This window comes from Lynx rufus, unplaced genomic scaffold, assembly GCF_022079265.1.
Source record: "Lynx rufus isolate CCGP_SWC_20201006 ecotype Redwood Valley unplaced genomic scaffold, mLynRuf1.p SCAF_11, whole genome shotgun sequence".
Lineage (NCBI taxonomy): Eukaryota > Metazoa > Chordata > Mammalia > Carnivora > Felidae > Lynx > Lynx rufus.
The window spans coordinates 25,699,610-25,727,480 of record NW_025814825.1 but is presented as its reverse complement, the minus strand read 5'-3'; the positions used below and the strand labels follow the sequence as shown (position 1 = coordinate 25,727,480).

At 51.8% G+C, this 27,871-nt stretch overlaps 1 protein-coding gene across 1 annotated transcript in view; it reads left to right on the top strand.

The window, feature by feature from the left end:
- Nucleotides 1-27,871, top strand: part of GRID1 (glutamate ionotropic receptor delta type subunit 1) — a 697,306-nt gene that overhangs the window by 212,484 nt on the left and 456,951 nt on the right. The window contains exon 4 of the mRNA XM_047072607.1: nucleotides 15,120-15,325. Coding sequence (XP_046928563.1) covers nucleotides 15,120-15,325 — 206 coding nt within the window. The remainder of the gene's footprint in view (nucleotides 1-15,119; nucleotides 15,326-27,871) is intronic.

Here is a 27,871-nt window from a genome sequence, read left to right as displayed (position 1 = left end):
GCAACCCTGCCAGTCCTTCTGCATCGGCTTCACAACCCAGCCCCTGCATGGCTTCTGCTGCAATCCAGGGGGATCTTCTTGGGTCTAGCTTCCACCTCTGGACAGAGAATTGCCTTTCATTAGTTAATTCACACATTTTCCCCATGTGGCTTTATTGGGCTGCTCTTATATGCCAGCACTATGTGTGGTGCTCAGCATATGCAGTGGTGGATGAGACACTCAGAATCCTGGGCCACTGGCCAGAGACACCTCCTGCTGCTGGGGTGGACCCCCTTGGGTACTGAGGCCAGTTCACAGTCAGATGGGAGCCACAGGTCTTCCTGGAGAATGGGACTGTGGTCCCTGGGGATCCACGTTCTATTGTGTTTGCTCTCCTGGAGGCAGCAGAGTAAGGTGGAGTCAGATCTGCCTGGATCAGCCTCTATTACTCAAGTGATGGAAGCTCTCTGGGCTCCAGATTTCTCATCTGTAAAGAATAGAGCCTTCACAGGCTGGCTGTGAGGAGAGCACACGGGGATGCACGCGGAAGGTGCTTCTTAACTGGGACTTTGCTCCCCTCCTCTCCATCCAGCACTCCCAGTGGGGAGATATTTACCCTTGGGAAGAGGAGCAGAGTTGGCGTTGACCCTGGCAGTCGTGTTCCTGTCTCTGTGGCCTGTCCCACTGGCATTGATCATACTATTAGTCTAGTCGTCCCCATCCTCTTTGGAGCTCTCGAGCTGCCGTGGCATTTCCAGAGCCTTCTGGCAGCTGGTGATGGACGGCCCCACAGTCCAGCCCTTGCTTGTGGCCCCAGTGGGTGTGGATGTGTGATGGACCAGCCTGAGGATGGTATTTTAGAAGGAAAGTTCAAATTATATTTCAGGATAATACCCTGCTTCCCCTGGCCCCCACCCTGAGTCCCATTTGTAATCTGGCCTGAGAGGCTCTGGTGGGAGTTAATGAGCTGGTGATGGATGGACCGGCAGTCCTATCAGGACTGCGGATCCTGGCTCTTAATTAATATAGATGTGGGTTTAATTTTGGGATTTAGCAGGCATGTTTTGAAAGTGGAGTTGTGTGGGCTTGTTCCCAGAATGGCCTGGCTGCCTGGGTTGGGGTATCCAGCCATGTTATCCCTCCTTGCAGGGCTCCCAGCCTCCACTGGCCACCGATTATACCATCGACTTATTTGCAATTGCCAAAGTGAGGCACCAGAGTGGGACGCCTCTGCTTGCTAGGCAGCCCGGGGAGGGGAGTTGGGTGGAGCACGGACACCTTCTGGGGGAGTCAGCTCCCGGGCCCCGAGGAGGCTGGGGGAGACCGGGGCCAGCAGGATGTGCCGCTCCAATCCTTCATCCCCAGAGCAGCCTCTGGTCTTGCGGGGGTGTGGGTGTGGTTTCCGACCTTCCGTGTGACATTAGGGGAGATGAAATGCTGGTGTGTGTGTAAGAGGGGGGAGTGCGTTGTGTGTGTGAATGTGTGCACGTGCATGCATGTGTATATGTGTGCTGAGTGCTGCCGTGGGGGTATGTGTTGGTGTGGGCATGAGTGTATGTGTGGATGGGTGAGTGTGGGTGCAGGTATGTGAGCATGCGTGCCAGTGAGTGGGCAGTGACAGTGTGTGAGCTTGGGGAGCAGTGCTGTGCTGGTAGATGCTTAACAAGCAGCTCTCCGAGAAAACAGGAAACCCTGATTTACAGTTTTTGCTGGTTCCTGGGGTGTAAATACTCCCACAGTGGTTGAGTTGGAGCACCATGATGTCACCGGGTGTTGAGTTGGGAAGACGTGACGTGCCATTACGTGGTATTTCAGGCACAAAGGACATTGATAACATAGATAAGAGTAAAATGCAGCAGAGAATTAGGAAGTGGTGAGCTTGGCGTATTTATCAGTTTGTTTCGTAATATCATTTGTTCAGTTATAAATTTGTATAATGTCATCGACAGGGGCAGTATTTAATACCTGGCTCACAAAATTGAGAATTTAACAACAGGCTCTCATGAGGTGGCACAAGCTGGTTCCAGCACACCACTGTGTGAGTGAATGTGTGTGTGAGTGCATGAGTGTGCAAGTGAGCCTACGTGTGTGAGCAAGGGTATATGTGAAGGTGTGAGTGCGAACATGAGTGTCTCTGCTTGTGAGTGTGCACATATGTGTGTGTGTGTGTGTGTGTGTGTGTGTGTGTGTGTGTGTGTGTTTGTGTGTGTGGTGCAGGGTGAAGGAGGGGAGGCCCAGCAGGGGCCTGGGCTGTGTGTGGCTCTTTTGCCAGGGCTGAGCCTCCTGCCCCCTCCTCCCGCCTCCCTCCTTTCTGTCCTTTGTTCCCCATCCATTGGCCCTGTAGGCATAACCCGCATCTGTTATCCCTTATTCCTTCTTGCCTTCCTTCTCTGCAGCCAAAGGCCCTGTTCTCCATTCTAGTGCTCCCATCCAGGTTTGGGCTCCACTGGGTCCTGCCTGCACTGTGGCCTTGGCTTTCTGTAACCTTTGGGCCTTTGCCCTCCAGGTCATACCCCCTCTTACAGAACTGCCAAATGAAGTTTTCAAACTCAAACCTTTTCTTCCACCCCATGGTGTGTTCCCACTACCCTTTGTGGCCTACCCTGCCCTGGAGTCTGGCCTCATTTGCATGACATCCCAGGACCCCACTCTCTCTACACCAAAGAGGGCCCTGGCAGTGCCATCTGTATACCTGCTGCCCCTGACTCCAGCACAGCCTGATGCCCAGCTCGGCCCCTTTCCCGGAGCTCCCTGAGCAAAGGACTCCTGCCCTCCTTCTGCCTGGCACTGTCCACACTTCCCTCTGGGGCTGGCATAGACTTGTTTCTGGGACAGGTGTTTATGTGTCTCTCCCGCTTGCTTTGGGGGCAGCGATCCACCCCAACCTGGCATCCTTCTGGCATAGGGAGTGTGAGGCTCTGCATGGTGCCCATGCTTGGGCAGAGCTGGGTACTTCTGCAGAGGTGGCATTTGGAGGCTCCTGGGGAGGGATGATGGCATCCCTGGACCCCTTGCTGCAATTCACTCCTGGCTCTGGTTGGCACCGCTTCTTCAAAGGCAAGTTCCAAACGAAACAAATGAAATCTGAGTAAATATCAGAGAGTCATTATGTAAATTAAATACATAAGTAAAAGAACATTTGTCATGAGGTCAACAGAGAGCCGTGAAGACAGAGGCTTCCTATGCCAGGACCAGTGGGGAGCAGGAAGGGTGGGGTGGCAGTGTAGGTGGCAGTGTCCCTGGGAAGGTGAGCTCATCGTGTGCAGCCCTTCCCACACTTGGACTTTGTCTCAGGTGCTTTGTGTGTGTCATCTGCTTTGCTCCTTACAATAGTACCGCATCAGAGGCATCACTCTGCCCATTTTATGGAGCTGGCAACTGAGGCTCAGAGAGCAGAGGAGACCAGTCAAGGCAAGAGATGGCAACATGGCTGAGTCCATCTCTTGGTGTCAGACCCCAAAACCCAAATGCTTCTCCCGCGTGGGAGCCACAGCCCTGTTTTGAAAAGGCCCCCACGTAAGGGGGCCAGCAGCTGCTCAGGCCGTGTGGCTTTGGCCATGAAGGGCACTCAGGTACACACTGGGGCTCTAGACTGACTCCAGAGCATGGACTTTGCTCTCCCTTGGTCCTTTTTGTGCCTCAGAGACTTGGTGTGGAGTGGACAGGAGGGGTGGAGTTGGCATAGCTGGGGCCACGGGCCTTGGCCTCAGCTAGCCTATAGGCCACCCTGCTTCTCCTACTGTCCTGCTGCTTTCTGGCCAGTCCCAAGAGTGCCACCCTGGCCATCCTCCTTGGGGGTACAGCAGGCCACATGACTGTCAGGTCCAAACAGAGTCATCAGCAGGTCTCCTAGGTGGGCCGTTGGGTTCTGTGAGGTCTTTGCCTCTGTTGCCCTCTTGGCCTGGAGTAATCTTCCCTCTCTTGTTGACACAGAAAAGACTGCCCCACCCTACAGCCCCCAGCCTCTGTGCCGAGCTCTCTGAAGGTTTTCTGGAGGCCTTAGCTCCCGCAGACGCTGTCTGGGCAAAGAGGCTCCTTCCTGGGTACCTCCCATGGGTCCTAGCACGTCTTTGAGCTTCACTCCTCTATTTCCATTGGGCTGCTTGTCTGTTCCATTTCTCTAGTCCCCACAATTGGCATGGCAAGGTGTGGGCTCTAGATTCGAGCTTGGAGAAAGCCTGAATGAGTGAGGTGCTTGTGAGGCCAGCCCTACAGCCCTTTCACTGGGCGGTGGGAGGCTGCTGCTGGTCCTGGGGTGGGCCATGAGTAGGGTCAGCAGGCGGCGTCCCTGGGCATCCCCTGAGCAGGTCTGCAGATGCGGAACCCAGCCCAGGGTTGCTCCCAAGTCAGACCGGTTGAGGCTGCTGTTTCCAGGAGTGTGGGCTTTTCCTCAGAGTGATAATTTACAGAATTAATGAAGATGCTGCAGTTCACTGTGTAATGTCAGTTATTAATACTGATTGCAAATTAACAGCTGGTACGGCATGCCATCACATTTTCATTTCTTGCCCTTCATAAAAGCTAGACTCTGGCACTTGACCACATGCTGTGTGGTCTCCCTGGAGCTTTATGTGGAGCTATTCTGTAAGCCTGGGCCGGGGTCAGGGGGAGGCTCTGGCCTCTACCAGTTTAGTCCCATGCCTTGATGAGGCACAGAGAGCAGAGCCTCTGGCGGTGGGTGAGTCTGGAGTTGAATCTCAGCTATGTTCTGAGCCTGGGATTTATCTGTGAAATGGGCATAATCTGGTAATTCCCTGGGGTGCTCCAGGCTCAGACGAACTATGTGTCAGGCACCTAGCTCAGCATCTGCATGAGGTTGGGGGCACTGACCTGCCTCCTTCTCATCCCTTTCCAGGTGTCTTTGACTGCTTGGTGAATGTGGGGGAAGAGGTCTGGATTTGAACCCTAACTGGCTGGATGACTTTGACCAGACATCAGGGGGTCGTGGGGATCAAAAGAGACAATATATGCAAAATGCTTAACGTCGTGCCCTGTACAAAGTCAGACCGTAATCAGCAAGTGCCATTACGTATTTCATCATCCTTATTGTGTGTGGCGTCCATTCTGCCATGCCATGGGGGGAGGCCGTCTGTCTGTGGCATTAACAAAAAGAAACATCCTTGGATTTGGGGCCCCTTAGAAATTCAAATGGGGCTCTTCTGGGTAAATACTTGGAAGCTACTTTTCTGGATTTGCTTTGGGATCCTACTTAACTTAGAGAAAAGTCCAGGAAAATACCTAGAACTTTCTCAAAGCATGAACATGGGTTGTTCCTCTTGCTGGACATGTGGTGTTGCTGGAGGGTCCCAACTTCCCTGGCTTCTGTTTTCTCATCTGTGAAATGGGATGGTTATGCCTGCTGCACAGGGTATGGAGGAGAAACGACGTGAAGCATCTAAGCGTCCAATAGCTCTGGGAGAGGGAGTCTAGCTCTGGGCCAGTCTCGTAGGTCCTAAGGACCTGAAGGTGTGCAGTGGCCTGATGGGGCTGGCAGCCAGTCTCCTGAGGACCTTGTGCTCAGTCCCCTGTGGACATGTCCAGTGGGGTTTTAGTTCACTTCCCAACGTGCCTGTTGGCCCTGGAAAGAAGCCTGTTGAGAAATACGATCCTGATACCTTATCCTGAAAAGCTGCAGGGGTTTGCAAACCAGTTCTGAAAATCTTGGAGTAGAAGTGCTAAAATCAATACCAAATACCTTGTAAGTAAAAGGTGTCAGGAACATCAAACTTTATTTGTGAAAATTCTAAGAATGATTAGCATATTACAGATTCTTTACGAATATGATCTCACTCGGTTGATGGAAGAGAATTGCAAATCAAAGGCACTATTTATTACAGTGGGGATAAGGGACCTGCCAGATTGAAAAAAAAAATATTGAAGTAGCCAGAGAGTTGAAACATGAAAGACAGTAGCAGATCAGCACCACGGAGTTTTATCCAAATACTGGAACCCAACTTGGAGCAGAAGTTGGTGAAGAATTATTTTATAAACCCATTTTCATCATAACATGTGTAAAATGCAAATTTTGATCATTATGCAAATTAGTTACTTGGTGTAATTTACTTAATTCAAAGCACTTAATGCAGCGTGGTATGTTTTTTCCAAAGTGCCAGAGTAGATGTTTATTTTAAATTGTTTTTAATCTCGATCTTCCAGCCTGATTATTTAAAATGTTTTTCCCTTATATTTGTTTTTCAAATGGAAAGGAACAGAGAAATGGCGAGAAATGAGCATATTCTCATCAGGTGATGCCTTCCATTCCCAGGGCCCGGGCAGGGGCGATGGGTAGGGCTCACTCATGGATCCCCGTGTCTGAAATACCACGTGTGTGCACACGCCCTGTGAATGCCCTCATGAGGATTTATCCAGAACACTTCTTCCCCTTTGTGGAATCTCCTCTCGTATGGCCTCCTGGCTGGCTCTGAAACCTGTTTGAGCGGAAGTCTTGTGGATATTATGGGCCCCTATTATAGGCAGATATTCGATCTCTTTCTCAGAGAGTTTCCAATGACAGACCGTTTCCTTCAGCCACTTTACAGCTTTGGAATTTCCATTATCGCAGAATGGAGAAGTGACACTTTCTGTCTTCCATTGTGCCATCCGATTGTCAGGATGGCACCTTCCTTCTTGATGAGCCTCTAGAACAAGAGAGATGATTTGTTCCTTTGGGAACCCTTTTTGGAGTGTTCCTGGTGCTGATGAGGAGATTGGAAGGCAGCTGACGGCCACTGAACATCTATTTTGCACTGTGCCAGCAGTAATGTCTGCCCCTCTCAGAAGGACCGTAGTGCTTCTGTGAGGAGGGTGGGCTTTGCTCTGTTTTACAGATGAAGAGATGGGCTCAGACGGGTGGTTGCCCAAGCTCATCTGGCTAGTGCATGGTGGGATTTGAACCCACACCTGTGCTTATTCTGTGTCCCCCACTGGGGGGCCGATGGGGCTGCTTCTATGCACCTCTCCCCAAGCTCTATCCCAGGTCTCCAGGGGGGAGGGTATTTTGTTATCATTCAGGTATGGTGAGACCAACACATAGCATGACAGCCATTGCAAAGATAGTTTGTTATGGTTCCCAGGAGGAGGGGGCACGCCACGCCATGGGGGGCCACCAGGGGAAGCACATGGGCTGGTCAGGAGGCAGAGGGAGAAGGGGAACTGTGGGCAAGAGCCCTTAATGTGACCTCTGTGGGAAAGGAAGGGTGAGGTAGAGTAAGTGGGTTTAAGATGACCTAGTTTGAATAATTTCAGGAGGCCCGGGAGCACAGGGGTGTCCCCGATCACCTGGTTCTGGGGTGATTAGAGCACCCCAAGTGTGAGAGCACCCCAAGGTGGTTGTGTGTGGGCTGTGGAGGGGCTGGTTTGCACATGAGAGGGGTGCTCTGGAGTAGGCAGTTTCCTACTTCTAGAGATTGGCTAATCCTGTGAGGGGTGGTCCCTCTCGGGTCAGCAAGACCCTGGATGTCACAGCATCAGAATATAGAAAATAAAGTCATGGTTAATGCGTTTTGGGGGGTTGGGGATGAGATGTCACCCTGGAGGACTCCCAGTGCCAGGTCGGCTGTGGCTGTTGTCTGGGCAGCTGAGACTGTGACCAGTCCAGATGGTTCTCGCTCCCAGACGAGACCCTCGGCAAGAAGACAGAGCAGTGGCACTATGCCGTGAGGACTGTGGGACACCACCTGACAGTCTTCCTGTTTTACCGAAACTGGCTGGATGTGCCACATCTCTTCCTCCCTTTGCTGAACTCTTGAGAGCCTGCTTTGTGCCCGCCTGACTCCCATAGAGATTTTTTTTTTTTTAAATCACACCTACATAGATTGACTGCAATGAATTAATTCATCCATGAAATGCAGGCTGCAAACGGAACACATTCTGGCGCATAGGAGATGCTCAATACAAGGGGGAGGGGAGCCACTCTGCTTCAGGCTCAGTCTTACCTGCAGGACTGAGTGCTCCTTGAGGATGGGGCTGCAAAGTCTTAAAATGCTGCTGCTCTGGTGCCCAGCCTGTGGCCTGGCCCAGGACAGTGCTCAGGAAGTATTTGAGGAAGGAAGAAAGACGGGATGGAAGGAAAGATGCAGAGAGGGAGGTTGGGTGGGAAGGGGGAGGGAGGAAGGAAAGAAGGAAAGAAGGGAGGACGCAAGGAAGCAAGGAAAGAAGGAAGGAAGAAGTAAAGCAGGAAACGCATAGGTGGGAAACTGAGGTGAGGCACACAATGGATTCTGAGCAAAGGGAAGGTTATTACTTTGATTGGAGCCACAGCGGGTAGGCCTTTGTGATCCTTTCTTTTGGAAATGGTGGATGCTTCCTCACTTGCAGACCCAGATTCCATCCACACCCATTTCTCTAGCTCTTCTGTGCCTGTGACAAAGATGCTGGCATTTTGGGTTGGTGGTGGGGAGAGGGGAGGGCAATGAAGGAGGAGAGGAGCCCGGGCAGGGTCTTTGGAGTGAGCTTAGATTAAGATAAACTACATCTGGGAAAAATTGTGAAACCTATATTTGGGGGCCAGATAAGAAAGAAGTTTTTTTTTTTCTTTTAATGTTTATTTATTTTTGAGAGAGAGAGGCAGAGCATGAGCAGGCAGGGGAAGAGAGAGACAGAGACACAGAATATGAAGCAGGCTCCAGGCTCTGAGCTGTCAGCACAGAGCCCGATGCAGGGCTTGAACACACGAACTGTGGAATCATGACCCGAGCTGAAGTCTGATGCTTAACTGACTGAGCCACCCAGACGTCCCAAGAAAAAAGTTTTAAAAAAATGTCCATACAATCAAAGTTGTGTCTCAGCTTCTGGAAAATTTGCCAATAATCCCTAAGCAGTTGTAACTGAACTTCTTCAGGGTGTGAGGTGGTGGCCTTTATACATATATCTGTATATCACAGATGGTAAAATATTCTTCATAAGTACTCTCAATGCTTGGACCTTTCTCGAAGCTGAAAATAGTAGGAGAAGCAATTTGAAATGTGTTCTTTTGTTTCAATTACTTTCCAGAATGAAAATATTTAAAGTACCCGTGATTATCTGATTTTTTTTTCCAGAAGGAGTGGTGGGATAATCACAGCTATAACCTTAGATTTTGAAAAAAAACTTTTGCCCAATTTCAATTCCTTGCCAATGGCTGGGCTTCTACCAAGTACATGACATTGCGTGGTTGTGGAAGGCATGCGGGGCTTCAGGCTGGTTCTTGCTCTGGGTCAGTTTGATTCCACAAACTTACACTGTCCCTGAGCCTGTGCTAGGCACTGAGCCCGGGGATGGGAGAGAGAAATGGGAAAGCCCTAGTTTCTGCTTCCCATGTCCGTGAGTTTTGAAACTCTGAGGGGAGTATGACTTTCACTAGGTTTTGACGGAGGGGTGGGGCTATGTCAATGTGCAATTGGGAGCACCCCAATTGGGAGCAGAGCATATGCACTCATGAGTGGGGGTATGAGTGTGTGTGTGTGTGTGTGTGTGTGTGTGTGTGTGTGTGTGTGTTTATGGGGAATGTCCAGGGAAGGGCAAAGAGCTTCTTCTCCTGGAGTTTAGGTGCATGGTTTCTGGTGGTGGTGTTGGAAGTAGGTGTTGGTGATACAAAAGCAACACAGACAAAGCTGTTAGGGCCACAGAGTCTTTTATGCACAGGCTAAGGTGTATGGGGTTTCTTTATGTACAATAATAGAGTCTCTAGAAGGCTTTTTGTTTGTTTGTAATTGATTGATGCTTTTGAGGATGTTAATTTCCTGGCAACTTTAAAATAAACTTGTGTTATTCATGGAAAGTTTTAGAGGAGGGCTCTTTTGTGAGCAGGTGTGAACTTAGAAGCCATCCTGGCATAAGGTATTGGAGGGGAAGACCCCAGGGTTGGGGGAACCTCTTAGGAGGCTGTGGCAGAAGTCCCAGGGGAGGTATTGATGGTACCCGAAACTGGAAAGGGGTTGTGGGGATGGATTGTGTGTCTGGTGTTGATGTTCTCCCACCTAGACTGACCAGTGGGTGATGCCAGAGGGAAGCCGAGGAGTATCTGGGAATGGGGACCGAAGTGTGTGTTGGGGGATGGGACTGGGGAACAGTGGGAGCAGAAGGAGCACACGGTATCGGGAAGCCCAGGGAGGAGAGGCCTTCACAGACTGGTGCTCCAGGCTGGGCACTGTGGAATATGAAGAGAGAGGAGGATCCCTGTTTGCTGATGACATGGGCATGAACTTTAGAGCAGCATGGTGTGGGTGGCACTGGACAGAGAGGTGAGTGGTGGGGAAGTGCCAGAGGGCACATGGGCCTTCAGTTAGGAAGCTGGTCTGTTGAGGGAGGAGGTCCAGGACTCGGGCGCTTGGGACCTGTGCCTGTCCCTCCTCCACTTGTGGGAGGTGCTCCCTGGTGCCCATGGACCCCAGCTTCCTTCCCTTGCAGCTCCACGATTCGGGTTTCTTGGTCCTCCCTATTCCTGGCCCCCATCATGAAGTGAGCAAGGCCCTCTTCCTGTAGTGTCGCAGATGCCTCATTCTGGAACTTTCCATATGCTGTTTCTTCTGTCTGCAGCGTTCTTCTCTGAGAGATTTCCAGAGCTGTCTCCTTTCACTGATGCTCCTTGCAGAGGCTTTTCCCACCCCCACCTCCTGCAGTTTCCTCCAGCCCAACATCTATTTTCTTCAGAGCTCTTACCACTGTTGGAAATTATCTATTTAGCATGGTGTTTATTTGTTCCGGTCTGTTCTCCAGCCCCTGAAATGTAAGTTCTTTGACAGCAGGAACACCGTGGGCTCATTCATTCTTGTTTCTCAGCACCTAGGAGAGGGACCAACATGGAGAAAGCTCTTAGTTAATATAGGAGAAAATAAGGGATGAATAAATTTCCACTGGATGGCTTGTTCAGTTTCAGATATTAGAAAGACTTGAGAGCCCGTAGGGCGGGCCAAGGAAGCTGAGGCCTGTGGTGGGGCACCGTCGTATCACATTCCTCATAGGAGTGTACTTGCCTATGCTCCCTATACTGTTTCTTTTCTCTGGGGAGCTGGATGCCTCTCCTGGGAGCCTCTCCCCATCCCCATGGGTGACCGATGCCCTCTTTCGTGGTTTATGCCTCTCCTTGTGGCCTTGGACAACTGTGGGCCATTTGCCTCTTCCTGCCCTTTCTGGGCTGGGGCTGGGGCTGGGGCTGGGGCTGGGGATATCCCATCAGCTCCCTGCCCAGTGGGGGTGGGTCTGGTTGGAGGAGGTGCACTAGGAGTGGTGCCTGGGCTGGCCATTATGCACAGGGACCTTGCAGGGGAGGAACAGGACCAAGGTCCAGAACCCCAGGGGGGCCAAGGGGCTTCTGGGGTGCACACTCTGCTGCCCATGGGAGTAGCCCCAGCTCTGTCCCTAGTCTACCTTCTTGGAGAATTTCCCTTCCTGGGGAGCAGCAGTGGAGAGCTGGATTTCTTGAGGGGATGGGGGTAGGGGGCATTGCAAACCCGGTCTGTTGTAGGGAGAAAAGGACTTGTGTTGGAGAAGTGGGCTTCCTTGGCCCTGTTCCTGGGGAATGTCAGGAGGGCTGCAAAGTTAGCATAAGCTCTCACATGTTTCTCTGCTCCCAGCCCTCGCCATGTGCAGTTGAATAAGAGCTTCAGAGGCTGAGAGCTGACCTTTTCAGCCAAGTGGGAGCAGGCGGTTATAGCCAGGGGCTGTGGTCCCTGGGGAGTGTGCCTTCAGCCCTCATCGCTTGTTCCAGGGGTGAGGAGCCAGCTGCTGACAGGGAACTTAAATTCTCTGTGATGGCTCAGTCCCAGCCGGGGCTGCCTGGAACAGTAGGCAGAAGCAGAGCAGGTGAAGGTGTGCAGGAGCTCTGACGACTCGTGTTTTCCATGTGTGCATGTCCTTGTGTCTACTTAGGGGTCCCAAGACAGTTGCCTGCACACAGTGGCACCTCCTGTTCCCTAAGAAAGTGGAACAGTCCTATAGGTTGAGATGGTTTTAGGCAGGGGGACCTCAGGGAAGGGACCTCAGGGGACTTCGCGCCCAGTTTGGGAGGACTAGCCATGCTGGCATGACGTATGAGGTCCCTAGAGCCCTATTGGACTCATGGACACAAGGACATGGACACAGAGCCATGCTGGAGCCCTCATTGTGCATGTGCTCATGTACAGGTGCAGAAAGCATGCCTCTGCAGACATGGTTAATCTCTGCCACTTAAAATTTTTTTAAAATGTTTATTCAGTTTTTGAGAGAGAGAGAGAGAGAGAGAGAGAATAGGGAAGGGGCAGAGCGAGAGAGGGGGACACAGAATCTGAAGCAGGCTCCAGGCTCTGAGCTGTCAGCACACAGCCCTATGCGAGGCTTGAACCCATGAATTGTGAGATCATGTCCTGAGCCAAAGTTGGATGCTCAACTGACTGAGCCACCCAGGTACCCCTCTGCCAGTTTAAAGACTTGTGATGGCCTTGCAAGGTGCAGAAGAGGAGTGGGAACTGGTAGATATGGGTCTGAGGGTGCCACCTTCATGCCTGTCCCAGTCAGCCCTCAGTGTCTTGTCAGCTGTGCTCACATCTGGGTCAGATTAAGCCATGGGGGCAGTGAGGCTGTTGGTGTCCAGGTGAAGGGATGGGGCCACAGAGGCTGTGACCTTGCCTGATCTGGCTCACGCTCAGCTCCACGTGGGCAGTGCCGTGGGAAAGCTGTGTTGGAGTTACTTTTAAGACATAAGCCCTGTTCTTTCATTGAAGTTCTCATATGCTATACGAGATAAAGATGTCTGATCAACTCGTTCTGTCAGTATGCATTGCTGAGAAACACACTATCCCAAGATTTAGTGGCTTAGAACAAGTCATTTATTATTTGTTGTGCGTCTGTAGATCAACTGGACAGTTCTGCTCTAGGCTCGCTCGAGTAGCTGGATGCGGTTGACTTGTGACTGAGGGTGGCTGCCTGGGGGCCCACCTGAGTCTCCACGTGTGTCCGCATCCCTTTAGCAGGCCAGCCCTGGGTGTTCTCATGGTGGTGGCAGGCTCCAAGAGCGGAAGCAGAATGCACAAACGCTTATTCAGACCTCTGCTTACACCAAGTCACAGCTGTCTTATAGGTCAGAGCAGGTCGTGTGTCCCAGAGTAGAGGCTCGAAGGGTCTTCAGGGTGACAGGGCACGAGGCACAGGAAGAGGGAGGCCATTACCAGGGGCCTAAATCTCCCATATTTGGGAACATCATTTACACCATGCTGGTTATGAGATAGTTTCTCAGGCAGTACCATGCAATAGAACTTCTGCAGTGATCCATCATAGATGATGGCTATCTGTGGTGCCCACTATGGTAGCCACCAGCCAGGTGTGGTGGGTAAGTACCTAAAATGTGGCTAGTGTGACTGAGGAACTGAGGTATAATGTTATTTAATTTTAATGAATCTAAGTTTAAATTTAAACAGCCCCATGTAGCTAGTGGTTGCTCTATTGAACAGCCCAGATCCAGGGGGAGACCATCCTGGGCACAGATAGAAGGCCGTTGCCTGCCTAGCATGGGAGCGGCTGCTGGACCTGGGTTTCTGCTTGGGCCGAGGTGTTCAAGCTTATTATTGGCAGGTGTGAGTTGTGATGTGCTCAGGAGAGGGGGTGGCTGGGGTTGACTGAGTTTTTTAGCTGGGGGTCCCCTCCACCTGTTGCACCTCCACACCCTGAGCCATCTCTGCACCTCTGCCCTGTCATTCCCTCTGTTCGGTTAAGAGGACTTCTTAAAAACCTCTTTTAGCTTCTCTTTCAAGAGGCTTTGGGACTCCAGGTCTCTAAGGACCCAAGCAGGCTGTGAGGACTGCGTGGCCTCCCTGGGAATCTGAGGGGTGTCGATAGCCAGGGGCCTGTGTGTCGGGAGCCTCTGGCGCTGTGGCAGGATCTCTGTTACCTTTTCATACTTCATAGCTTTGGGGGAGGGGGCAAGGGCTTGATGAAGAGAGCCTGACCTGCTGCCTGGTGCCATTTTCCTGTGTGACTCAGTGGGCAGAGCGGCACTGGGACCCCCGTGCATTGCAGGCAAGCAGCTCTGGGTAAGTGTCTGTGCTTCAGGGGCCTGGTTGCCGTTGGGCAAAGCTGGCTGAGGTCATGGCTGGACTTGAATACAGGTGCCACAGGATTGAATATTAGTCCCGCATTTGCCATCCCTAGAAAGGCTCTCAGGGCTCTTATTGGGGCACTGCTGTGCCCTCCCCGCGAACCATTAGGAGGTTGGTTCTCTGTGCCTCCTAGGTGCCGGCCCCTGAGACACAAACAACTGGGACCCTGAAGAATTGTGGTTCCTCATAGTCCTGTGAAAATGGAAGTCAGAAATTTACATCCCCAGTTTATAGATGAACAAATTGAGGCACAAAGCGGATGGAAGATTTGCCCATGTGTTTAAGGAACTATCCAAAATTCTAAGTGTCAGAGTCCATGGCAAGTTCCTAGAGCCTATTCCAGGGCTTCCCCCGTGGTGGGAAATTGGGGCCCCCTGCACATTTCCCCCCAGCACCCCAGTCATGACTTCCATGGCGCCCTGGTCTCCTCCCTGACACTGTGTCTGGTTTTCCATAACCACTCTTGTTACGTCTCGCTGGGACTAGACTTACTGGTGAGTCTGTCATCCTGGAAAGGTGGGCAGCTGAGGGTTCACTATAGCAGCTTGCATGGTGCCTGGCAAGCTCAAGAAGTTTGTGGAATGGGCATGAAGGGAAAGTCTGGGAGAGTAATGGGTTGGGAAAGGCGCTCTGGTTGAATTAATACTGTTTACTGTGTATTTGATTCTGGGGGAGTGGATGGGGCAGGGTGTGCCCATGGTGGCCCATGGGCACCCAGGCTCCGGGAGAGAGCACCTTGTGTGACATGGGCAGGCCCAGAGCATCCTGTGGAGGGGGCAACTCAGGTGTGGAGGACACAGCTGCTAGAACTTTCGCTCCCATTGGGTGGAAGCAATAGGGAGAGAAAGGGAGGTCATCACAAAGGGTTTTCTGGCCACAGGACCTTTTGGATGGTGGGGCATGCTCCTCACGGTGGGAGACACTCACCCTGGGGCCAAACAGATGTGTGAGTGTTTTCCATCTCTGTTCAGTGGTCACTGTGGCAGACGTGAGCCGTGGCTTGTGGCAGCGGCCTGTACCTGGCACGGAGCATTGGGGTTAGACCCTTCCTGCTTAAAGCTCATTCTTTCCTCCCCCTTCTCCACTGCTTAGATATCCGTGGGCTCCAAAGCTTTCTGGATCAGGCCTCGCGGCTGGGCCTTGACGTCTCTTTGCAAAAGGTGGACAAGAACATTAGCCACGTGTTCACCAGTCTCTTCACCACGATGAAGACAGAGGAGCTGAACCGCTATCGGGACACACTACGCCGAGCCATCCTTCTGCTCAGCCCGCAGGGGGCCCACTCCTTCATCAATGAGGTAGGTGGTGGGGCCTGGGGCCGCAGGAGCCTCTCCCCGGGGTGCTGTGGGGTGGCCCAGGTGGCTGCCAGGCACAGCCTACTCGTGCAGGAGCAAACTGGACGTGGGGACTCCTGGGTGCTGGGCCCACAGCACATTGCAGAAAGAGACCCCGAGCACAACCTGGCTCCTGACTGATCCCCAGCAGGTGACCCAAGGCCTTCATGGACACTGACAGGCTGGGGGCAGCTGGCGGGAAGCCTGTTTACAAGTCTCTGCCAGGGATACCTGAGGCCAAACCCAGGCTGTGGTTTGTTTGTGGTGGTGGTGTTTTAATTTTCCTCTCTTTGTTGACAGGTGTAAGCCTCTAGGGATAAAATAAATTTCCAGCTTTCTGCAGAGGTGGGCAGCTCTGCCTTGGTATTTGTTAGCACCTGGAGGAGGTGTTGGTTGCATAATCTCAAATGATACTTGGTGTGCGTGCTTGTATTTTTGGTGCCTGGGCTAATCAGTGCATTTTTTTTAAACACCTCTATCAGGGGTTAGGGCCTTCTAATGAAGACAGGGCCCAGCAGCTTAACAAAGAATTTGGTGTCTTGAGAATAGGCAACGAGAAATACTCTCTGAGTTGGCTGATGGTGCCAGCCCTGGCGGTCTGATGGCAGAAAGGTGACGAGCTGGACGCGGCAGGTGCTTCTCTGGCCTGGGTTGGTTTCTGGGGGTGGGGGCTGTGCTGGGGGTGTGGTGTGCCTGGGAGGAGGGGTGGACCAGAGGGGTCGCCCGGTGCCCAAATGCTCCCTGCGATTTCCTTTCCAACCCCAGTCACCTGTTTGGCTCTCTCTGATTGAAAGGAAAATGAAGAGAAAGAATTATACTAATTCCAGTTGATGTACTTTGGTTGCTTATTCCGCTTTCCCCTCTAATTAATTATTACTCAGAATGCTACCTTACGCATCAGGAACCGGCACGGAGCCCACCGCCAGAGAACTTAAAATTCGGAACGCTTAATTTGGTGCAGTTGGCTGCCAGCCCTGCCGCTCTTGGCCTAATCAGTGCCCAGATCACGCTGGTGGTCAGCCAGGCTGTGATGTCCTGTCGGCGCCCGGCATTTTCTCGGGAACACGTTTCCCTGTAGGAAGTGATTCAGGCCAGTAATGGGCAGCCCGGGATCGGCTCTAATGCATCCAGGCTTTCTCAGAATGTTCCCAGCAGCGCATGTGTCGGTGTCTGCTCACAGGAAAGCTTTTGTCCTTGCTAAATTCCCCCGGCCGGAGTCTGCTCTGGTGATGGTGTCCACTAATTCTGTTGCTGGGCTTCTTCCTCTCTCTTCTTGCCCACATCTTGCCTCCTCTGCTTGCTTCCTTTCTGCCTTGTCACTGCTCTGCTGTTAAGCTTGGGAGTGGGAAGAGTATTGGCTTCAGAGTTCAGCAGATTTGGGGTCAAGTCCCAACTCCTCCACTTAGTATCGTTGTGACCTTGGGTGATTTGCCTCACCGGTGAGACCTCAGTTTCTTCATCTGTAAAGTAGTGATGAAGGAGACTAGAGCGATGGTAAAGCATTTGGTACATAGCTTTTTAGGAAACATCATATTCACTGTTTCCCTTCCAGATGAATTCAGCCCTTGCTCTGTTTCTAGGCCCTGCAAGGATTTAAGATGCAAACAAGACTGGCCTAAAGATATTATTTCCAAGTGGATAATTATGCAGACTTCTGCAGTGTTGGAAATACTTGGCTTGGCTTTGGCCTGTTGCCTTCTTGATTCCCCCCCCTTTCCCCCCCCTCCTGTGTTTGCAAAGTCTTTGCTGGGTGCTGCAGAGCTGGGGACGCCCCAGGAGGGGCTACTCTGAATGCAGGGCAAGAGTGACAAGCCCCTGGGAGTGCTGGCCGGAGACCGTGGGGAAGGAGGGCACCTGGGCTTTGTTGCCTTCAGCTCCAGCTGGTCAGGGTCTTGGTTTTCGATCTCATATGCCTGGGGTGGGGGTGGGGAGGCTTCATTTCCTGGGTACCCACCATGGTCCTGGCCCTTTGTGTGCTTTCCCTAATTGTCATGGTCCGCAAATGGGGCAAGTGAAGCTGAGGAAGTTAAATGATTGGCTTTAGGTCACACAAGTAGCCACCGGGTAATTGGGCAGGAGTCAAATCCAGATTTGACCCACTCCAGGGTCCCCATTTGCCATGTTGTTGGGATGAGAGAATATTATAGTGTCGGTGGTAGGTCAGTGTGGCCATGCTCCCTTCATGCTGGGGGATATGGCTCAACTGCCTCTGTCCAAGGTCTGGCAGAGGATTTTAGGGTGCTTATGCTCAAAGAATTTTAGGGCATCTACTAAACACAGTAAGAGAAGGAAGGTGAATGTGACATGTATGGCTGGCTAGTCCAGAAGATCCTCTGGGAGAGACCTGGGAAGGCCATCACTGCACAAAACCTTCATTCACTGCCTGGAGGCCTTGCTTGGGCTTTCTGAGCAGACCGAGCCCACCTCTTGTTTGTTATAATGAGGATAGAGGGTGTTCGCAAGGCTGATCCACTGATGGGACAGGTCCTGAATTTTAAGAAACTCAGAACACTGTTATGGGGCAGTAAATGCCCTGAGAGCCCCACAGCTATTGAAGACACATGGATATTATACCCAGTCAGGACTGGTGTGTGCGAGCCACAGTAGTGGTGGGGTATGTCGCTCTCCTGACTGTAATTTCTCCCTTCCCCACTCAAAAAGCCCGGCTGATGGGAGGAGGGAGAAACATGGTTCTGCCTGAATCTTCTACATTTTGCTACATGTGAATCTGTTGGGAAGGCTGGCACTTTCACTATCGCTAGTGACAAATTCTGTATGATGTGGACTTGGCTGCCTGGGACTTTCCAGGCTGTCCACATGCTGTGTTGGGAGCTGTGTCTCTGTCCAGTGTCCAGGATGCATGCATTCAATGTGGGGGGCTCAGCCTGGGGGCCCATGCACCACCGGCATCTCTGTGATCCCACTTTATGAGAAGCCATCCTGGCTGGGAGCCGTGGGGGAGTCTGGCCTTGGTAGTGGGTGGGTGTCAGCAGAACAAGCAGGCCGAGGCCATGGGGGGAGGCACGTGGGCTCATATAACAGGCCCCACCTCAAGATCCCCTCACCTTCCATCACTCAGTCTTGAATCCACATTCCCTCCTCTGGGATCTTTTTATCACAGTCTACACAACCACCACACTAGTGCGTTGTTTTTAAAAGGCCCCCCTTGGGGAAACTGGGCTCAGGGGTGACAGCACTCTGGTCCCTTGGTCCCAGACCTGGAGCCCACTGTGGGGTGCCCTTGGGGACTGCTGAGGGCATAGGCCATAGAGAATCCTTCTTCCTGAAAGGCTTGTTTTGCTCTGGGATTGCCATTGGATCTCTGAGTAAGGGTAGGCAGCACTTTTTAATCACCCTAACTGGGAAGTGAGTTGGACTCATTCTATCCTCAGCTGGGCCTTGATATGTCTGTAGGTCACTGACTGCTAAGTGGGGCTTCATTACGCAGTGATACCCACTATGCTGCTGTCCCCATGTAGCCTGTCAGCCTGAACCACCCGCTAGGGGTTTGGGGATGTGAGTGTCCTCTCCTCACTCCAGGGCCGTGGGAGTCCTGAGGGGCTGAGGGCAGAGGCTTTGCCTGGGAATCCTGTCTGTGGCTATTGGAACCTTCTTCCTTCTGTCTGTGGGTTCCATCTTTCATTTCTCTAGAATTTAATGAGCCTGAGTGCCATGTCAAGTTTTGTGCTGGGCACTGAGGCTGTTGTCCCTGCTCACATGGAGCTCCCAGTTTGGTGGGGAGGAGAGAGGTGTGAACAGACTCCTTCACCTGTCAGAGCAGAGGTGTGGACCAGGTTCTGTGAGAGTGCCAAGGATGAAGCAATGCTCTCTGGCCAGGGAGAGATGGGGGTGGCCAGACGCTCAGGGATGCTTCCTGGAGTAGGTGACACTGGGGCTGGGTTTACAGGAATGAACCTTCATTAACTCCATGGCCAAAGGGGATGCTGGGGGACAGAAGTCTGGAGAGCCCCAGTGTTTTCAGGGACTTGTGCGTCATGTGGTTTCAGCAGTGGGTGCACAGGGTGGAGAGTGGCTGAGGCTGAGGCTGGGGTATCAGCAGGAAGGGGTCTCTGATCCAAGGTGGGGAGTCTAAACTTCAGGACCAGTTTGTTCTTGGTGTCCTTTTCGGAGTCTTTGAGGCTAACAGCTTACAGTGCACTCCATAACCACGGCCCCAGTGCTGAGAAGGGTATGTGTGTCTTATTGTCTCTTCTTCTTGGGCCAGGTTTGATAGGGAGACCTCCAGTGCACACTCAGTTTTGGTCCTGGGCTTCATCTCGTCTTCTGGAGGTGATTCCATCCATCTGTCCATCATCTGTCCGTGTGTCCGTCTGTTTGTCCATGCATGCATGCATGCATGCGTGTATCCATCCATCCATCCATCCATCCATCCATCCATCCTTCCATCCATCTATCCATCCTCCTACCTAAACACCCAACCATTTAGTACAGATTGGGTGCCTACTATGGACCAGGAGCCATATCAAGTACTGGCTGGGGACACAGAGGTGGTGTCTCCTCCTGGAAACCTACATGACGTTAAATATTGTGGCTACACCACCATGACCATAGTCGTGTTGGGCATTCGCAGTGGCTGGCCTAGGTGGCATACCCCAGAGCTCTCATCCACTGAGGATTCCTCCGGAGGTGGGGGTGGGGTACTCCAGGACTTTGTTCTTTCAGCTCTTTTTTGTCATTTGTGTGCCCCTGCCTCTAGATGGACTTAGGCCTCCCTCTTTCCTATTGTATCCTCCTTGTTTCCTCCTCTCCCTTCCTTCCCTGTCTCTTTTGTTTTTCTAGAAAGAGTAAGAAACAAAGTATTTGAAACATTTGTGCACTCTTGGAGAAGAGTTGCCCAGTTCCTGAGGCAGACAGCAGCCAGCAGGTCCCGGCAGCTCGCACACCATCCAGCTCAGTGCGGCCTGTAGATATTGGGCACCCTGTCCCTCCCACAAGAAAGTGAGCCCCTCATGGACAGGGCTGGGTGGTGTCCACCTTTGTATCTTTCAAGAGCAGCACAAGGCTAGCCCACAATGGCTGCTGAGGGAATAAATGCATGGATATTTTATATTTCTTACCTGTAATAGAAAGAGCTCGAAGCTAGGTTTTCTTGTGTGTACCTTCGTTGCCTTTTCAGCTTGTCTTCAAGTCCTGAGCCAGCCTGTCAGTAAGGGCCTTGGTCTTAAAACTTCTGCTATTGGGAAGGGTGAAGTTTGCTTAAGAACCCTGCCTTAGGCCTGGGTGGGTTGGCAAATGGCAGTGGCTGCCCCTATGGGTGGGACATTCCCAGGCCCAGCTTTGGCACGGGGTAGGGGGAGCATTGTGCAGAGAGGTGAGTGTGTTGGGAGAGGACTGACGATAAGCAGCCATGCAGGCCAGTGTGGGAGACTAGACATGTGTGACACAGGCACAAACACACACACGCACACGCACATGCACATAGACACAGGCTGATGCAATGATACGGCTAACCAGCCTCATAGCTGGTACAAGCAGACCCTCAGACGAGCACAGCCTAACAGACAGCCACTCAGCCCCCACACCTATACATAAATATGTGCGCGCGCGCACACACACACACACACACACACACACACACACACACACACCAGGGTAAAGGCATTGCTGGTGCAGAGCAGTCTGGGGAAGGCATTGCAATGTTGGGAGAGAAATGGCAAGTGATGGTTACAGCAGGTGGCAGTTAGCTTTTGCAGTTAGATATTGGTGATCTCTTTCTGTAGCCAGAAGGATGGGAGAGAAAAACAGTGAGAGGAGTGGCCTATTGGTAGGACAGCTCCCCATTGCTCGGGACTGGGGGTCCCCTTTCACCCAGATTGTGAGGCACAGGTGAATAGAAGGGACAGAGGTGGAAAAGGCCACCCCCCAAATTTCTCCTCAACTCTGCTCAGACTGGCTTCCCAGGCAAGGAGTGTGGCTGGAGGCCAATTTAATCCTTACTAGAAGCACAGGCTGGGTTAACTCCTGGCTTTGAATCAATTGCTTCTCAGAGTTTGCTGCAGCAAGTGAGTTTGCTCCCACAATTTGAATATAAAGACTGTGTTTTTTTAATACATTTATAGCAAAGGAAAATTAAGTAATCTCAGTGTTCTGTTGTCCCACATGATATATGCAAATATTTCTTACTCCAACATGGTAAAGCTTCAGCAGGCGACTTTATCACTCAGAGCTAGGATAATTCTGTGCCATTTAAGTATCATTTACCAGAATATTTTAAATTACTAATTAATTATAGAAGATTAATTTTTAAATGTGGCCCTGCATTTGCATTTAATTATATCCTACTGTTTACGGATTTTAAAGCCTTAGTACTTCAGCAAAAGTGCTATGAGTCTGAGAAATGCTTCCTCCCCCCCCCCCCCCCGAAATTCTTAGAAATAAGCTTAGGAGGAAAAGATACTGTGTTGAGTTTGTTCTGGTAGGTTTGGAGCTCAGGGATGCTCAAGGCAGCCAGAACTGGCGGCCTGGGGCTGAGATGGGGAAGAGAACAGAGACTCCACATGGCCGCTGTCCCCTTCTTTCTCTGTCCTCACTGCCCTTGATCCTTGTGGACCCCCATGCGTACTGGGGAAGCCATTGTGGGCTCCCTCCCTGTGGGACCTTCCACATTCCTAGCACACCTCTATCGCCTTTTGTCATCCGGGGGCTTCCGCGGTACCCACCACTCTTGCTGTGACTACTTGTCATTTGTACTTCCCTCCCCATGGGGCCTTGGAACGTGTGAGGTCAGGAGGTGGGACATGTTCATCTTTGTGAATCACCTTTTCAGAGCCTGTGGATGATGATTGGCACACGGGTGGATGAAGGGTGCAATCAATCCCAGGAGCTCTGACCTCGGCTGCACGCAAACATTCTCTAGAAGCTGGATTGCCTAGTGGGCAGACAAAACACATTCTTAATACTGTAGCTAAGCAGGGGCACCTGAGTAAGATAGTGTTTTGAAAGCATTTAATGTTTGAGTTTTTAATATTTTAAACAGGCATCCAAGCTCTCATCAAGGGACAATGCTTGAATGTTTCTGGGTCTTCTGGTGTTTGTTTTCTGCTCGAGTGCTGTTTCTATCTTGAATCATGCCATCCCATTCCTGGTGCTCAGGAAGGTCTTACTTGGCTGTCTGGGAGAACTTTCTGCCTCTTCCTGGGGTCAAAGAGTGAGATCATGAACCTGAAGTGCAGGTCTGGAGACACCTGGTGTTCTTTCCTTCTTCCTTTGTGGGCCATTAAATAGCCAGCAAACTGTCACTTCCTCCCTGTGGGCGTCTCTCAGCCCCTTCTGGCTGGGGAGGCAGCAAACATGAGAAATAGGTATTTACAAAGGGAAACAGCCTGTAGCAGTGGAATGACTCAATTACCCTTTCTGCTCCTGGATCCCCAAGGGTGTTCCGCCTGGGGGGCCTCCCCTGAGGTGGTGAGTCAGCCCATTTGTTGATTGAAGGGCTGGGTGGGGAGCCCAGAAGGGAAGCAGCAGAATTTCCCCAGCGTTGCAGGAAGCCAGAGGAAGGCTGAGCTGTGTTAAGAGAGGCAGAGGTGAGGCCAGGTTATTCCAATTGCCTGGATTCATCTCAGAAAAGCTCTCTGTGCCGTGCAGCCCACAGAGAAACCCACAGAGAAGCTTTCTGTTGCCGTCTTCTGCATTGCTCCCAATGGTGCCTTTGCTTGGTGCCACCAAGAACTTGGCCTCAGACACCCGCCATCTATGTCCAAGCTGCCAGTCAGCTTGGAGGAGAGAAAGCCTCTGCATCAGTTAGCTGGTGCGGTATAACAAACCACCCCAAACTCAGTGTCATGAAACAATAAGCCTTTGTTGTTATTCCTAAGTCTGGCAGTCAGCAGACCTGGGGCAGCCATGCCTGATCTTGTCTGGGCTTGCTGATGCATCTTTGGTCAGCTGGTCATTCAGCTGGGCTGGCCAGTTAGGAGTGCAGTTGTTAGGGTGATGGGGTGACGAGGCCGTAGGTCTCTCATGGTACATGCTCGTCCACATTTACTCATGTGACAGCAGCAGAGTTCCAAGAGAGCAAATGCAAGTGCTCCAGGCTACTTGAGGCCCAGGCTCAGACCTGGTGCCTTATTGCTTTTGTACAATCTCTTGGCCAAAGCAAGCCAAGAGATCAGCCCAGATTTAAGGGGCAGAGGAGGGAGCCTCCCGGGACACTCCTCTTGGGGGAAGTGCAAAGTCACAATGCAAAGAGGGTAGTACACTAAAGGGTAGTGACTTGGGGGCATTTTGTAATCTGTCTTCCATGTCCCAGTGTGCAGATGAGCTTCCTAGGAGCAAGCAGGTGTCCTGCAGGTGTGTGGATGATGAGGACCAGGCACCTCCTTTCTCCTACTTTGTTTCAACCTGGCTCAACTTTGGGGTGAAAGTGGTGAGGAGGGGGATGTGGAACAGAGGGAGAGATGGAACCGGCCTTTATTTATCAAGATTGCTTATGTAGGACCCACTGATTCACCCAATCTCAGCAATGCTAGGTAGGAAGGGCTATTACAGAGCATTGGAAACTGGTGGTTGTGGGACCTGCTCATGCTCCCAGATTATGTGACAGAGCTGGGATGTGAGCTCAGAACTCCTTGACTTACAGCCCAGCTCTGTTCTACTACGTGCTGTTGGGAGGAGGAGGAGACTTGTTCTTGACAGATCAAGGGAAGCCCATTTTCCTCCAAGAACATGACAAAGGGTGGACTTGATGAACATCGCCATTGAGGATCAGGTGGGAAGGGGGAATGTGGACTGGGCACCTTTGAGAGATCATCTGGGGAATGCGGGACACCACCCTGGATCCCATGGTCCTGTCTCTGCTAACACACCTGCAGGGAGTGTGAGGGGCTGGGCAGGCTGCCTGTGCCTCCCTGCTTGGTAACTGGAAGAGCAACGTCCATAGGACCCCAAGGTCCCCTTAACCCTTCTGTGGTGTGGTCAATGGGGCAGAGTTCCAGACAGACCTGGTTCAGGTCCTGTGTCCTCACCATGAGGCTTTCTGAGCTTTGCTTCCCTCTCTGTACAGTGGCTTTAAAATGACACTTGACCTACAAGGTTACTGTAATAATTAAGCATGGGGAATATTCTGGGTTGCAGTTCTCTCCTTTTCCTCCCTCATAGGGCTGGGCCCTAGAGGGGCTGTCTAGCAGAGGGCTGGGCACCAGAAGGTACCCAGTGACTGCTGCTTAGACAGGGAAACGGATGAGTCTTAGCCAATGTAAGGATATGGGCCACACAGAGCATTGAGAAAAGTGAAAAATCTGCTTGACTCCAGGCAAGGTCAACATTCTGAATTTTGAAGTGCACTCATCGTTGACATTAGGGGTTCTTATGGTGACCTGCTGCTGGGTCAATTGACCAAAGGAGAGAAGTGGGCATGGTTGATGGCCTGTTAACAGGCATGTCTAATGCTCATTTCTCGGCTGTTTGCTGTGGCATCTCCCTCCTCATAGTGTGTTAGGAATCTTCAGTGTCTGTGTTGGTGAGTGATGTCAGGGAGAAAGCCAGGGACAGGGGCTGTGGTCCGTGGTTGGAGCCATGGAGACTGGGGAGAAAGGAGTTGCTGGGACAGACCCGTGTGACAGTATGAGAGAAGAGAACCAGCTGGAAGTAGGATGTCGAGGAAAACGTGCACCGGGAGAAACATGCATGTATCCCCCCAGCCCCTTATAGAAAGCCCTGGTATGCTGGCAGGTGTGGAGGGGAGGGGTTCAGCTCCTCCCGAATGGGAGAGGCAGGACAGGAATGACTTTAATTTCAGCAACAGGGGACAGGGCAGACCCCTGAGTGTGTCCCTTTTCTCTTCCTCCTCCTTCCAACACCCCACCTTTTCCCTTCTTTGCAGAAGAAATCTGAGAATCTTTGATGCTTAGCTGGGGGCACGATGGTGCTTCCCCAGGGGTGGGGGCTGCTGGCAACACAGAGAGGAAGGGGCATTGCCTTTGGAACACATAGATGCACAGTCAGGTCCCAGCTCACTCTCAGTGCCATCTTTTTGGGCCCATTTACTGGTCTGTCAACTGGAATAGTATTACTTTCCCTGAGGGTTGCTGTGGGATCTGAAATGAGATAAAGCCCATGAGAAGGCCCAGTGCAGGGCTGGTGCTCTGTGAATGGTAGTTTTGTTATTGTGTCTGTAGAAAGTGTTTGGCTGGGATTGTAGAACCAATTGGGCTGCTGGGGTCAAGGGCACATGTGTTAGTGGCTCAGAGGAGCAGGGCTATGGCCAGTCTGGCAGGATGGCTCCTCACGCATTCTATGTCAGAAAGCACAGCTCCTGGAACCAGGTGAGGAAAACCAGGTGGTAAGGGATGGGATTAGCAAAAAGTGACAGAATGCTCACAGCCCTCAGCCGGTGCAGCTGGGATTGCAGACTGGCCTCTCATCCCAGTGCTCATCTGGAGAGATGTTAGAGTCCATGGGGGGATGGGGGAGGAGAGGACATCTCAGTGCCCCCTCAGGCCCCTTGTGCTGGCTGGGCACCTGCAGTTGGTGCCCAGGAGCAGGTGGGAGCATTCAGGGAATCTCCTCCCGTCTGGGCTCTCCCTTGCCCGGCCAAGCAGGCACAGCTACTAGTAGCTTCTCAGAGCTGCTGCTTGCTGGGCTGATAGGAGAAAGAGCTGCTGGTACTTTCTGCCTGCAGAATTACTTTGGGGATGAGAAGCCCTCCTTTAACAGCCTGTTGGGTGGCCAACCACCATCAACACAACGGGCCCCTTTCCCTGGGCCCCTTGCACTGGATTCTTTGGTGGAGAAAGACAGGGGCCCTGCCCCTGAAGAGCTAGCAAGCTTAGCTGCTCGGGAAGAACCACAAGCAAGAGAAGTGGGTGCCCAAACTGTGAGCACCCAGTTGGAGACAGCCCCATGGCTAGCACAGCAGAGCGGGCAAGGGAGCTGTGTGTCTGCTGTCCTCTCGCTGCTTGGTGGCAGTCAGGTGGGTCCACCCAGCCCAGGTAACCACATGAACCACTCTTGGGCGCTCTGTAACTTGGGGCTTTTGAAGACAAACAAAGGATTAGATAAGAATAGCTGCAGCCTCCCTTTGGAACACGAGCCAGGGACAACCAAGTCACAAATCTGAATGCCTGTGACCTCCAGGCAGGAATACTGAAGTGTAGAGCCAGGTGGGCTGTAAGAAGGGCCGAGATTGTACCAACCGTGGGTGCCTGGAGGGCACAGCCTTCCCTGAAGGGGACAGTCAGGCTGCCCTTGAGATTCCCACGTGAAGGCCTGGTATGGCCAGTGCTTTCTGTGTCTCAAAAGGAGCCAGAAATCTGGACTTTACTGTGAAATCTCTTAATTTTTAAATGTTGGCAACTAATTACAAAACTTTTAAGCTCTCTGTTGGCCAGCTCTGCCTGTGGCAGGGCTGATAAGGCTTGCAGACCGCTGAGTGGCAACGTCTGATTTATGGCTTATATGCCATCAACGTAAGCATATTAAATACAGGAATGGCGTGAAGTAAGCCCCGTTCTCCTTTCTCAGGCCTTTCTCACTAAGCACCGGCAGTCATCCTTAGTGCACTGTTCCTGAGAGTTCCTCCTTCTCCCCTGGATCCTCTAGGTACCACCCTTGTTTTCTGTGCATCCCATACTCTTCTTATCCTTGCTGGCTGGTGCCCGGGTGTTGCTAAACTGCTTTAGGATCCTTCTTTGTATTTGCAAGAAGGTCTTCGTCTTTAAGCATGTGGAGGTCAGCTCTTTAGACAGAGGGTTATCATTGGGTTTTGGTTTGTGCCCCTAATAGTGCTCGACAGTGCTGGTGGTAGTTCCTTGACCCTGGCAGGTAGCTCTGTTCATGGGCGTTGTTATAGCTTTCCAGGGCTCTGGGAGGGCTACTGAGTATGATAAAGGGAACTGGGCAATTTTTTAAAGGCCTGGCTGATGCATTTGGGGATTTGCTGAGAACCTACTCTGCCTAGCCATTTCTGAGGACTGGGGAGGCACCTGAAAGGTGGGGGTTGGTCTCTTCTTGCAAAGCGGATGATGTGATTTAGAGAACAGGAAGTGAGCCTACAGTCCCAGGCAATAAACGTCTGAACCCAGCCCAGCCCAGATTTGCCTGGGATGCTGCACCCTACAGACTAGCGCCTCTCCAGGTCTCAGTTTGCTCGTCTTCAAATGGATCAAAAAGTTAATTGAGCAGCTAACATGGATCAGGCCCTATTGTAGGTCCTATGGATACAGAGTGACTGAGACAGGCAAGGTCCCTGACTTCAAAGGATTGACATTCCAGTGGAGGCAGAGGGTGGTCACTAAATAAGTAAGTAAATGAATAAAGCCACAGTAATTCAGGTAGTGATAACCTCTATGAAGAAAGACAAAGCAAGGTAAGAAGAAAGTGGTTCTGCAGTGACATCGTTTTAGATGCGGTGATCAGGGATGGTGCTACCAGGGAGGAGGTGTTTGTGGAGGGACCGGAAGGGTGTGATGGAACATGTAAAGCAAGATCTGACCACAGAGCAATTTCAGCAGATGGAATGGCACATGAAAAGGTCCTGAGGTTGGAATGAGC